The 14394-nt window shown below is 45.0% G+C and overlaps 1 protein-coding gene across 1 annotated transcript in view; it reads right to left on the bottom strand.

Moving 5' to 3' along the window:
* Positions 1-14394, bottom strand: part of LOC148516876 (serine palmitoyltransferase 3-like) — a 170442-nt gene that overhangs the window by 107138 nt on the left and 48910 nt on the right. The window contains exon 4 of the mRNA XM_088479451.1: positions 8431-8579. Coding sequence (XP_088335577.1) covers positions 8431-8579 — 149 coding nt within the window. The remainder of the gene's footprint in view (positions 1-8430; positions 8580-14394) is intronic.

The following is a 14394-nucleotide window of genomic DNA, read 5'->3' as shown; positions in this document are numbered from 1 at the left end:
GTCTCGCTACAAAGGGGGCGTGCTGTCGATGGTGAGAGACAGCACGCCCCCTTTGGTGGGCGTGCCGGGGGCATTGCTGCCCAGACGGAGGCGTTCCCATGGGAACGCCTACCGTATGGGGCCGGCCCCACTGACATAACTAGCGGGTCGATGTGACTAGTGATGTCAGTGGGAGTGCTTTTGGCTCTGATAGAGCCAAAAGCACTCCTGGGCTTGCGGCAGCGAGACCCTACCACAGGGTCTCGTCGCAAGCCCGATGGTCGCGATGGTCTTGAATATCGCGACCATCTTTTTGGCCGCTCGCATAAGCTGTGGGTGGTCACCCACAGCTATGCGAGCGGCCAGGAGGCCGCTCCAATTTTAGGTAGGAGGGCCCTGATTCAGAGCGAGCGCTCTTGTCAGAGCGTCCGGCTCTGAATCAGGCCCAGAGATCCTACATCATAGTACACCTAGCCAACACAGAGATCCTACATCATAGTACACCTAGCCAACACAGAGATCCTACATCATAGTATACATAGCCAACACAGAGATCCTACATCATAGTACACCTAGCTAACACAGAGGTCCTGATTCAGAGCCGGTCGCTCTGACAGAGCACTCGCTCTGAATCAGGGCCGTTTTTTTGTTTTTTTTTAGAACGGCCTCCTGGCCTCTCGCATAGCAGTGGGTGACCACCCACAGCTAAGGCGAGCAGCCAGGAAGATGGTCGCGATGGTCAAGACCATCGCGACCATCGGGCTTGCGACGAGACCCTTGTGGTAGGGTCTCGTTGCCGCAAGCCCCAGAGAGATTTCGGCTCTAACAGAGCCGAAATCTCTCCCACTGACATCACTCGTGATGTCAGTGGGGCCGGCCCCAAACGGAGGCGTTCACATGGGACACATCGACAGCACGCCCCCTTTGGTACGAGACCCGGAGCGACGGATTGCCCGTCGCTATCCGGGTCTCGCGCATGCGCACGACGGAGCCGGCTCCATCGTGCACATGCACTCTGGGCCACCATCGACCCGGTTGCGAGCGCTCAGCACTTGCGACCGGGTCTGATTCAGGCCCAGAGATCCTACATCATAGTACACATAGCTAACACAGAGATCCTAGATCATAGTACACCTAGCTAACACAGAGATCCTACATCATAGTACACCTAGCTAACACAGAGATCCTACATCATAGTACACCTAGCTAACACAGAGATCCTACATCATAGTACACCTAGCTAACACAGAGATCCTACATCATAGTACACCTAGCTAACACAGAGATCCTACATCATAGTACACATAGCTAACACAGAGATCCTAGATCATAGTACACATAGCTAACACAGAGATCCTAGATCATAGTACACATAGCTAACACAGAGATCCTACATCATAGTACACCTAGCTAACACAGAGATCCTAGATCATAGTACACCTAGCTAACACAGAGATCCTAGATCATAGTACACATAGCTAACACAGAGATCCTAGATCATAGTACACATAGCTAACACAGAGATCCTAGATCATAGTACACATAGCTAACACAGAGATCCTACATCATAGAACACATAGCCATCATGGAGATCCTACATCATAGCCCACCTAGCCAATATGGAGAGCCTAGATCATAGCACACATAGCCATCATGGAGATCCTACATCATAGTACACATAGCTAACACAGAGATCCTACATCATAGTACACATAGCCATCATGAAGATCCTACATCATAGAACACATAGCAAACACTGAGATCAGAACAAAATATACCGGACATGAGAGCATGGACTTTAGCCAATATCTATTTGCCAACTGGTTATTACACCTAGTCATCCTTGTGTGATGAGCCCTTACCATTCCCACATTGTAACTGCTCATATTGTTTTCTTGTACTGGAAAAAGCAGATATACACTATGTAGACAAAAGTGATTGGACACCCCCGTGCAAGCAAAACACATAACATTGCACACAAGTTCCAAATGGCCACTAATGTGGCGGTTTCGACAAGAACACTTTGTAGGGAGGCCCATGCACTTGCAGTTCTACGTAAACAACTATGTTTATTAGGATGACAATGCCACCTGTCATGTTTCCAGGGCGACGCCCGACTAGTATACAGAAAATTCTGTAGCCCAGATGGGCTGGGCAGCTCAGAGTCCAGACCTTAACCCCTTTGAGAACCTCTGGGACGAATTGGAGCCATGGGTGTGTCCTAGGCCGACTCGACCTTCTTCAGTGTCACAGTTGGTCACTGTATTTAAGGCAGAATGGCAAAACATACCGCCTGCTGCTGTCCAGGAACTTGCGGACAGTTGCCAAGAAGGGTGTCTGTAGGTCCACCATGTGCAGAGATTACTGTAAAGTACTCACGTCAATAAAATCTTGTTGATCTATTTGCTGTCAGTGTCCAATCACTTCTGTCTACATAGTGTATGAAGGGCACTAAGGGCCTGATTCAGACCAGCTTGCAAGAGCTATGCGCTCGCAAGCGGGTCGATGGCCGGGCAGTGCGCACTCGTGCGCCGGAGCGAGCGAGAAATCACTCGCTACGGGGCTCGCAACAAAACGGGGCAGCTGTCGATGTTGATCAGCAGCTCGCCCCTTTTTGTAGGCGGGGAGGGGGGGGTGGCTGGCCAAACGGAGGCGTTCCCGAAGGAACGTCTGCCGTTTGTGGGCGGCCAGGAGGCTGTCACCCACAGCTTAGCGAGCGGCCAGGAGGACGTTTTTTTTTTTTATTAAAAGCGGCCGCCCTGATTCAGAGCGAGTGCTCGTTTTTTGCGAGCGGCTCTGAATCAGGGCCTAAATGTTTCCATTATTTGTTTCATTTTATACTCATTTCTCAATTTTTAGTTCACAATGTCAACAGGTGACATGAAAAGTAATGTCAAACAGTGTAGTAGCCCATAAAAACGAGTCAGACATTTGCTTTGAATATTCCATAAAATCTCAGTGATGTTTGGTTTGCTACGGCCCATAGTACATTTCGACGGCCTTTACCTGTGCACCAATTCTTATAAATGACCCATGCTATTGTTTAACCTGGTCATAAAGCGTTTACCTCAGTCTACTTATAAACATTTACCACCGTTCACTTTAAAAAGGTTTTTAATATTCTCCTGTCTATATGTATTCAATATATTATAATACACAAGTGATGCCAATATATCTATAACGGTTAATAAACTCTAAGCGATGACCTCGGAACTTAAGAAAACATGCATTACTTGTGTATACTCTGTAGTATGTACTGTGTATAGGATGATGCATGCCCTTCTGTTTATTACAACAATATTAGAAATCACCTTTAATTCCAACCACGGCGGTTATGGCTACACTGGACAGAAAACTTCCCCACTGCGCTGGCACACAGAGCGCTGAAATATTTGTTCTGTTATCGCCATCTCAGGAAGGCAATACAGAAAATAAAACATATTTCATTATATTTATTAACAATTTTTATTCTGTTACATATATTTTTTTATTATGTGACACTGGAATCCCAGGTCTGCGGCGCCTGAATGCTCCGAGCACTTTGCATTTGACTTAACATAATGCCAATCGCAACAAGCCATTGTAGCGCACACAAAAGGCATATCACGTCACCAGTCACACGCCACTACGTCACAGCACTTTTTAGAGCAGGAAGAGGAAATCAGTTCTGGACATTTACAGAACTAATTTTAATCGTTCAGGGGTCTAGATACTAAGCAGTGTTAGGAGACAGAGGGCCTGATTCAGAGTCGGACGCTATTTGCAGACGCTCGTTCAAAAAAAGGGGCTGGCTATTTAAATTGAGCGCTCGCTCTTTGCGGTCTGTTGACGCCTCTGTGTCTGAGCGAGCGTCCGAAACATGCGCTCGCTATTTTGTAAAGACGCCCCTTGGCCGCTCGCATCATACGTCATCTCCGCTATTTATTAGATTAATCGAGTACATCAAAATGAGAATGAACTGCTCGCTATTCTTGTGGTAGCATTTTCCTACCGCAATCATGCGAGCAGTTCAGGCTAAAAGACACCAAGTGACGTGGTCGATGACGCTGCTTTGTTAATTCTGCACACCCTTAAAACCCCCTTTTTTGACCGTTTGGCACGCCTGCGTTTGGATCTCCACTCCCCGTTTTCAAGCACCTTCCCCTGTTACCACCCACAAACGCCTCATTCTGTCACTCAAATTAGCAGGCATTCGCTATTTTGCGAGCACATGATTTCCGACCGCACTGACTGGTTGGCGCATGCGCATTACAACCCATACGCAGATGTGCGAACATCGCTCGGAGCGAACGAGCGGCCGCTTACGAGCGGCTCTGAATCAGGCCCAGAGTGAAAAGTGGTAAGTCAATGATAAGGTGCCAGCCAATCAGCTCCCAACTGTCATTTTTCAAACACAGCCTGTGAGATGACAGTTGGGAGCTGATTGGCTGGTACCTTACCACTTTCTTCTCACTTTTCACTCTGTCTCATAACACTGCATAGTAACTAGACCCCTCTGTCTTGGGGCCAAAGGGGAGTTTCAGTCCCATGAGATGTGTCAATAGAAGAAGGTCTGCCTGTGGTCGCATCTAATTTATTACTTCCCTATAAGGGAAGGTATGGCTTTCTACAGACGATACAGAAAGGGTTTGAGTAAATGTGTAGTGATTTACCGATATTAGGGCAATACATTAAAGTCTGACACCTTAAATGCCATTTTTTTAAATATCAAATAATGGATTTAGGATACAAAAATCTAATGGCAGGGCGACATCTCAGTCCGAGGGAGCGGGAGCAATGCCTTCAATTGAAATTCTCTATGGCTGTCCAAAATGGATGTTTGCCCTACGCATCAAGGGCCACTGGTGTATGCAGCAATAAAGAGGTGATTGCAGCAGGCATGCTGGGAACATGGCCATGCCCACCAAATGTCACAAACACATCCTTGTGACATGGCCATGCCCCCCCCTCTCTCGATCCAGGATACTACAACGTTGGGAGGTAGGTCATTATTGTCTGCCAATATAGGTTTAGGCGCTTAGAGGGGGGATCATGGTTAGGCACTTGGGGGGGAGGTTAGGGTTAGGCACCCCTAAGGGAGGGTTAGGGGGGATTAGGTTAGCGATACTTACCTTAGGGACGATCGGGATCTTCACCCTTGTCGGGCTGCAGCTGTCGGGTACACCCTATCAACGGCAGTGGCATATCTACAAGGGGTGCAGGGTGTGTGGTGCACACGGGTCCCTGCACCCAGGGGGGCCCACACCTCACACCCTGCACCAATTTTTCAACACTTACCACTACGAAGTCCTGTGCCAGCGCTGTACAAATCACTGGCTAAATGGAGTGGCAGCCATTTTCACTGCGTTTTGTGCATGTGCAGTAAAAAAATTGCCAGGAAAATGGCCGCCTTGCCATTTTCCTGAAGAAATGTGCATGTGTAGTAGACTCTGACACAGCACCAGAGTCTTCTAGTGCTCACTTGCGCTGTAGTGGCAGATAGAGAGGAGGGGGCCCGGACGGAGAGACTGCACATGGGCCCTCTGCTTTCTTAATACGGCCCTGATCAGCGGTGCTGTTCAAATGTTTGCATTCACATTGCGTTCACATCCTGACATAAGGATGCCCAATTCCCCTTACTCACATCCATATACTAGGGGAACATAGAGAAACCATCGGTAACATCGGACCCATATGCACACTTGCACAAGCCCTGACCTTGCTCTGAAATTGCTCACATCCACGCACGCTATCAGTGCTATGGCTGCTTATAGCCACGCAGTGGATAATTTATGCACGCCCATGCAACGGCGTTGAAATGCACTGGCACGCCTGCGTTCGCCCAACCACCCCCCGTCACCACCCACAAATGGCACTTCCTGTCAGTCAGCTCTGGGTCTGCGTAGCCTCTGCAATTGCTATTTCACACACTGCGATGCATGCACAGTGCGAATTATGGAGCATACACACGGTCAGATTTGTCAGATGAACGATTTGAACGATTTTACCAAAGTTTTGAACGATTTGAACGATTTTTGACTGCATTAAAATGAATGGAATCGGCCAAGTCTGACTGCAAACACATCAGATATCGTTATCTGACCATCGGGAACGCGCATCGTCCATCGTTCAGGCATGTCAGATATGTTAGATTTTCCTTCAGATATGAACAACTGAACGATTTTTAAATCGTTATTGTTCATATCTGAAGGAAAAATCTGACTGTGTGTATGCACCATATATTGACCGATTGCGTGTGTATTAGCAACTGCGTTCCTTGCTGAATCAGGCCCTTAGTCCAAAGTAGAATTACGTTTTTTTATGCAGAGGCTTCCAACCACGTGGATAACATTCGTATTCCTCAATAGATTCTGGTCTTGTCTTAAGAAAGAGGGTACCATTAAATAAAAAAAGAAAGAGGGTACCTTGAAAACAGATAAAAATAGTCCCTTCATAGTATAAAAATGTTTGCCACTTATTAACATCCAATAAAAACAGCAGGCAAAGGTTGGCCTCCAGTTGGCCATACCGCAGTTGGCCTCCAGAGAAGTTACTATATCAAGCATGAAGGTAAGATGGTTTAAGCCCGGGCATATGACCTCTCCTTTATGTTGTGGATTACTATGGGGATGGTAGTATCCTTTTTCCTTGCTCCAGCAACGTGTTTTGACCTGTGTTCTTTTTCAAACTGTGATTTTATGGTGGCATGGTTCCCTATTTATCCCTGGGTTGCTACAGTGGCTTTGGGGTAAGTCTTCACAATGAAATGAAGTGTATTTTCCAAAAGTTTCATATAAAAAAAAAAAAAAAAAAAGAGATCTTGCCTGGAGTGCAGTTGCATGGAGGTACTGGGGCACGGTGGCAGCAGCAGTGACAACACAAAGGGCCAGATGTATTAAGCTCTGAAAAGCGATAAACTGGAGAGTGATAAACCACCAGCCAATCAGCTCCTAACGGTCATTTAAAAAAAAAAAAAAGTGAAAGAGAAAGAAAGAGAAAACTAGAGAAAAAGAGAGGGAAAGAGAAAAAGAGCGAAAGAGAAAGAGCTATCCACGTCGTTGGAAATCTCTGCATAAAGAGTGCTCAAAAACGTCATTCTACTCGGGACTAAGGGTCTTATTCAGACCCGTTCGCTAGGCTGCGATCGCTCGCAGTCGGGCGATTGTTGCAAACTGCACATAAGTCGCAGTGCGTGAACCAGTTACTGCGATCGGGAATCGTGCGCTCGTAGCACAAAGACTGAGCGCTACTTTGAGTGACAGATAGTGCCGTTTGTGGGTGGTAACATGGGAAGGTCCAGGAAAACGGAGTGGATAAATGAACGCAGGCGTGTCTGATCGTCAAAACGGCGTTCCTTGGGCGCACATAATTAGCATGGAAGCGTCACTCAACACGTCACCTGGTTGTATTGTGATCGCAGTGCTTGCGGCGGGGTAGGGTCTACCTCAAGGGCTGCGAGCAGCTCCGATGGCTCTCGATGTTACTGATTAATCATACACTTCCTGGAGATGACGTGTGTGATGACGCCCACTTATGCCTGCCGTAGCTCTCTAAGACATAGAGGGCGTCCTTAAGCCTGGCCGTGCGATTGCGAAATTTGCATTTCCACCCCTTACGGCGGCGACAGAGCGCAGCATAGCGAGTGGGTCTGAATGAGCTCCTAAGACTGTATGCTATTTATTACACGTGCTGTTATTTGATAGATCTCAAAATCTTAAATTGGAGGAGCACTGGGTCTTGTTTTTTTTTAATCATTATTATCTTCTGTTTCCCAGATAAAGGACTTAAATTTAACTGTATTTCTAAAGGGTACTAGAAACAAAATATATAAGTGTTATGGAAAAAAACAAACAAAATGTATGTGAGGAGAAAAGCCAACAAAAATACCTCCAGTTGAAAATAAGGTCCTCTATATCAGCTATTGTAATTATATTATCCTTTATTACTCCTCCTTATTTTTATGGCGCAGCAAGGGTTCCGCAGCGCCGTACAAACGAGCAAAACAAGAGCACACTGACTTACTGTACAAAACAATGCTGGACAAGGGCATGGTAAATAAAAATCGCTGCATCTGCAATCATTTCTATGTTAGACCACCTCTGGTCCTGAAAGGGTTCAAAGAATTGTTTATAAACGTGACATGATGCGATATGGAATGGCTGTTGTTATTACAGTCGTTGAACAATGCCAGGTAGCGCGTATTAGAAGGGAAGGCTAGCTCACCAGCTGTGGAACATTTCCAATGCTTTGGAAAAATGCAGGAAGAGCTGAATGACAAGTAACATATGATTAAAGCAAAGCAATAATGTTTAACTTGCCATTTCTATGGTCGTACACAAGTTTTCAATAACATTTTGTTTCCTCAGGCCTAAAGGTAAAACAGTTCCCAGTGTATAATATTTAACAAGACTATTTAGGCTGTAGTCATTGTACACAGTCCAGTAGGTATGGCAGCACACTGGGCGTCCTTACCCATTTCTTGCCTGGTACTGCACACAGCAGCTCCGTATTGCTCCAAAGAATTCTTCACTGAACCCAGGGACTCTTCATTGTTCTCTGCAAACCCAAGGTAGTTATATGATCCCATGTTTATCACATCCTTTATTACTTTTCCAGTGAACCTAAAATAAAACAACATCCAGCATAGTCAGTCAACTCAATGATTAATACATTTATATCCATTTAACATGTACCAAGTTTACTCCCATTAAGCATCATATGTTAAAAGGCCCTGTGAATGCTTTGAAGCAAAACTCCATAGATTTTGACAGAACCTTTTAAGAACAGAAAATTAAAGTCCTTGATAATCCATTTTTGAAATACTCCATGGCAGCCCTTAAAATGGGTTATAGACAAGTAGGGGTACATTTACTAAAGTGGTTGTTTTTAGAAGCAGAGATGTTGCCCACAGCAACCAATCAGATTCAAGCTATTATTTTCTAGAAAGTGCTAGATAAATGATAAGCAGAATCTGATTGGTTGCTATGAGCAACATCTCTACTTCTATAAACCTGCACTTTAGTAAATTTACCCCGTAGTCAGGTAGTATAAAAATGCTCCTTTGGATGGTATATAATGAAGTTTCTCATTTTCTCCTGTTGCTTTAGCCTTTTCTTCCTCATGAAGTTGCAATCTCACAAGTAGAGTAGGATTTAAGATTTCTGGCACCTTTATGACCATCTTACTTGTAGGACTAGGATTACTTCTCTGATGCATCTGGAAATAGATTGTTTGTAAGTGGCATGAACCTTTTGAGAACGGATATTCATTCCTAAAGCCAGATACACATTACATTGTGTGTACCCGACCGACCCGCGATGCGACGAACGACATATTGTGCGGTCGTTTGACACCGAACGATCTGGTGAACGAACGCACAATATGTCATTCACTAACAGCATCAACAACCATGGGGTCGTTCATCAAATTGACAGATTGAGCAGCATGTAGGCTTGATCTGTAGATGCGACCTCGCGGGAGAGCGCATGGTTGCTCACAGCGGGTACACACTTGCCGATGTGGACCATCTGTCAGCCTGATTCGCCGGATATCGTCTATTGCAGTGGTTCTCAAACTCGGTCCTCGGGACCCCACACAGGTGACATTTTCCAGGTCACCCAGCAGGTGCACAGGTGTGTTCAGTACTCACTGACACATTTTAAAAGATCCACAGGTGGAGCTAATTTCTCTTGTGATTCTGTCAGGAGACCTGCAAAACATGCACCGTTTGGGGTTCCGAGGACCGAGTTTGAGAACCTGTGGTCTTTTGTGTACCCACCACTTTCTGTCCTGTTGTATAATTCTCATAAGATCTAGAGCACAGGTTCTCAAACTCGGTCCTCAGGACCCCAAACAGTGCATGTTTTCCAGGTCTCCTCACAGAATGACAAGTGAAATAATTAGCTCCACCTGTGGATCTTTTAAAATATGTCAGTGAGTAATGAATACACCTGTGCACCTGCTGGGTGACCTGGAAAGGTGACCTGTGTGGGGTCCTGAGGACAGAGGTCCTGATTCAGAGGCGCACGCTATTTGCGAGCGCTCGCTCTGAATCAGGGCGGATTTAAAAAAAAAATAAAAATGCGCCTCCAGGCCGCTCGCATAGCTGTGGGTGACCACCCACAGCTTGTGCGGGCGGCCTGGCCATGGTCACGATTATCGCGACCATCGGGCTTGCGACGAGACCCTTGTGGTAGGGTCTCGTCCACCGCAAGCCCCAGTGAACTTCCGGCTCTAATAGAGCAGGAAGTTCACTACTGACATAACTAGTGATGTCAGTAGGGCCGCCCAGAAACGGCAGGCGTTCCTTCTGGAACACCTCCATTTGTGCAGCCAGCCCCTGACCCACCTACAAAACGGGGCGAGCTGTCGATGCAGCCCCATCTTGTAGCGAGCCCCGGAGCGAGTGATTTCTCACTCGCTCCGGGGCTCGCGGCCGCGTGTGTGCACTGCCCGACCATCGACCTGCTTGCGAGCGGGTCTGAATCAGGCCCAGAGTTTGAGAACCACTGACCTAGAGAATGCAATTTGTTCTGCTTTCCAACTACCTATACAATGAATAATAGGATGGTAACACAGTTTCTTAGTTGATATGAAAAGTAGATTCAACTTTAGGCAAGTAAATAGAATTGGATCTCGGGACACTTCATCTTCAAAGATATTTAGAAATGGCTATTTGAACCATAATGCCTGCAATTTTAAAGCTCCTCTTGCATAGGTAATTGACATTAGGAACACTTTCTTCAGGCTCATTCATTTCAGAGAAGCTTCAAGCAAAAAAACTAAATTGAGGTATATCAGAACCACAAACGACCTGCTGAAGGTCAAATTATTTTCACTGCTTGGAAGTAATTAATGATTAATTGTTCTGAGGCCACTTTGGTCCTCATGAAAAATAAAACCCTCCATGCCGATGCCTATAACTTCAGTGTGACTAAAGCAAGATCCATACATTGTCCATTCTTTGTAAAATCTAGGCGGTGTTGAAAGGTTGCTGCATTTGGATTCACCCCATCAAATAAAGATCTTCCATAGCCTTTTTTTTTTTGTTTTCTGCATGAGGGTATTAATTACGGACTCAGATATTCCCTTTTCTCTTAGCAGCTTCTGTTCACTTTTGATGCCATGAATTGTAGCGCTCTATACCTGAATGTAATGGTTGGGTGTCTCCACAGCTACTGGGCACCACTAATGCGATGACTTAGATGGAAAGATTGCCGTCACTGCTATTTTCTCATTCTTGATCTTTGAAAGGAAAAGGAGGAATGGATGGATAGATGTCCAGCCCTAGTGACCACTAGAGAAAAGCTGTATCTTTTGATCAGTAGCTGGAAGACAATGATTTAAGACCAATCCTCTGGACTTACTTGCCTCTTAGTGCTATGGATCCGTTCCAGACCAGACTTCACTGTGGTTCTTAGAGAACTATGAAGCCTTTAAAATAAAATCATCCATCTTCCCATCCATGGGATCTGAAAGAGGAACCCCATATTCAAGAAGAATTGTAGTACTAGTAGACATCCTAGCTTAGGATGTACCAACTTTAGGGTAGCAATCAGGTCCAAAGAAAGCCTGGTGTAGTAGTGGACCTCACTGGAGAAGTAATGCTCTTTGTCAACCAAGGTCTCCTCACACCTTCATATTATCCATTGTCCAATACAGTGAAGGACAAGGCAACACGCCAAACAATTGAAAGTAAAAAAACAAAAATTAAATTTGTGCTTTTTATTAGTGCAACCAAGTAAACAGGCAAACACCATAGAAGCAAGAAAACGTTTTGGGGGAGAACAATGACCTCATCCTCAGTGCAATATGACGTACAAATGGTGTATCTTATAGGAATGAACGTGGGAAAATAATAGGAGACATTCAGTGCTCATACATTTACAAGTGTGCCTCCTGGCAATAATAGGGTTAGCTGCTAGAACAATGAAAGCACCTATGCTCCACAGGGATTGATCCACTTGACAGCAAAAGTCTTTCTTTCTTACAGGAAAATACAAAGTACATTAAAGGAATTCAATAAATGAGTTACTATGTGACGATTTCCATTGTACTATAAGCTATAAAACTGATTAGATAAGGCTGGATAGGCAAACATGCTCAGTATTGGAAATAATGTTCTACACTTACTCACTTTAGGGATCAGGATCCATTTCTGTATATCTAAAGTACGCCTTTAAATTGTTACATATGGTCTTATCTATTAACATTAGATTGACTTCTATTCTCCTGTGACCATTCATTTAGGAATAAATCTTTAATCATCTGATGTGCCGGCAACACTGTTCTCGCGGCTCTTCAACAAGGGACTTTTGTTTTGACACTGACGCTATCGTTTTATTCATCCTCAAGGATTTATATATGTGATTAAACAAAACCCCATTATCCAGATCAATAGAAACACTGTTTGGCTCTAGGCACTAGGCCAGTGATTTTCAACCTTTTCAACTCGAGGCACACTACACAAGATATTAAAATTGCCAAGGCACACCATCCGGTGATGCGGTGTGCGTGACCAATGAAAAAATATAAACATTGGCTCCCACATGAAAATATACTCACATATTGGCCTCCACAGGAATAAAACACACTACATTGGCCTCCTCAGGAATAAAACACACTACATTGGCCTCCTCAGGAATAAAACACACTACAGTACAAGTGCGCTGAGCTGACTGCCGCGGCACACTTGACAATCGCTAGCGGCACAGTGGTTGAAAAATGCTGCGCTAGGCGCGAATATATTCAGCACAACATAAATGAAAATTCAACCTCAACTTTGTGATGCGGTTCACGCAATAAGCACTTTATTATTGGTGCTCATATACATAAAAGGAAAATGGAAATAAATAGAATTGTGTAATACAATTTAACACAAAAATCCTTTCATAGGAAGTTTTTCTGGGGGTATATCCAAGGGTCAACAAATATAAATAGCATTACCCACTCCTGTGCCAAAGAAGATACGCAAGTAAGCACTATATTTAAGGGATTTATAACCCTGAAAAAAATGTACTTGGAAAGGATTCATGTCCCTATAAGGATTATTTGCCATTGTTTTCTATTGTATTACACGATTAAATAGAGCACTTCTCACGAGATCCGCATCACAAAAGGGAAGTTGACTTTTCATTCATTTGTGTTTATATTTAGTTTGTGTTGAATGTATTAGCGCTTATCCAAACAGTTTATTCTGCCTTTATACATTCAGTTACATTAGGGTACAACCAGGGCAGTCACAGATTGCTTCTCATATACTTAGGAGCACCAGCAGAAGACCTCCGCTATTCTTCGATTATCCAGAACAATTTCTACAGAGTCCTGTCTAGAAAGATTTTCTGCAGCATCCAGGCCATAAGTCAAGCTTAGGCTATAAGCAGGACACGGACTCCATAGAGTGTAAAGAATATATTTGGTGCTACAGGACAGGGAACACTGAGATGCAGATCGGATTGCCTCTCATCCTGGCCTTCATTCAGAATGATGCCAGAAGCCCTCTTCACGGCCGGGCGGGGGACATTTGAAATTCCACTACCAGAACTCCTCCCTATGGTAGCAGCCTAGTGTGACTGGGTTAGCTAGTCCAGAGCATGAAAATGGTACTTCGCCAGGTCCCAAGGAAAAGGTGAGCCCCTGCATAACAGAATAAAACACTACCTGTCTGCCTGGCTAGAGACTACAAAATACAATGGTGAAGAGACGGAACTCCATTATATATAGCTTTCAAAGGGGCTTTTAAACTACCTTTCTCTAACTGCCTATAAGGGAACCAATTCACTGTACAGGCTGCCATGGAGTTTTGAAACAGAAAAATTTATTTTATCAGGTTAGTATGGCTTTTATATAAGGCTATGTAAAAAAAAGAGTATAAACAGAGCAGATTTTAAACATATAATTGCTGTGATTCCCCCATACTGTACATACATATAAACCCTGTAGTAAATTTCACCCACACACAGTGGCGGTAGATATAATATTGGGGGAGATGTACGAAGCCCAGAAACGGCGCTAGCCTATCCCCCCACAGCAGGGACAGCGCTCTCCCTGCTGGGGCTCCACGCGGGGATCTCGCGATACTTGCGAGATCCCGCGCATGCTCAGTGGAGCCGGCCCGGGAGAGAGACACAGCGCATCAGCACTAGGCTGATGTGCTGCTGTCTCTAGCGGATAGCGCCGGAGGGGGGAGTTAACGCTCCCCCTCTCCGGCCTATGAGATGTTTATACATCTCATCGGTAGTGCTTCCTGCTTCGCCTCGGTAAAGAGGCGAAGCGGGAAGCGTTATAGCGGCACGTTAAGTGCCGCTATAATACATCTACCCCATTATAACTTAAACCAATATCTGTGAGAGTGCAGCCTATGAATTACCATGGAAAAAGTGACATCAGACCAGAGACAAAACTCATACCTGTCTACTTTTTTACCTCCTGTCTGGG

Source organism: Taudactylus pleione, unplaced genomic scaffold (genome assembly GCF_031769625.1).
Source record: "Taudactylus pleione unplaced genomic scaffold, aTauple2 ptg000235l, whole genome shotgun sequence".
Classification (NCBI taxonomy): domain Eukaryota; kingdom Metazoa; phylum Chordata; class Amphibia; order Anura; family Myobatrachidae; genus Taudactylus; species Taudactylus pleione.
This window is presented reverse-complemented; position numbering and strand designations above follow the sequence as displayed.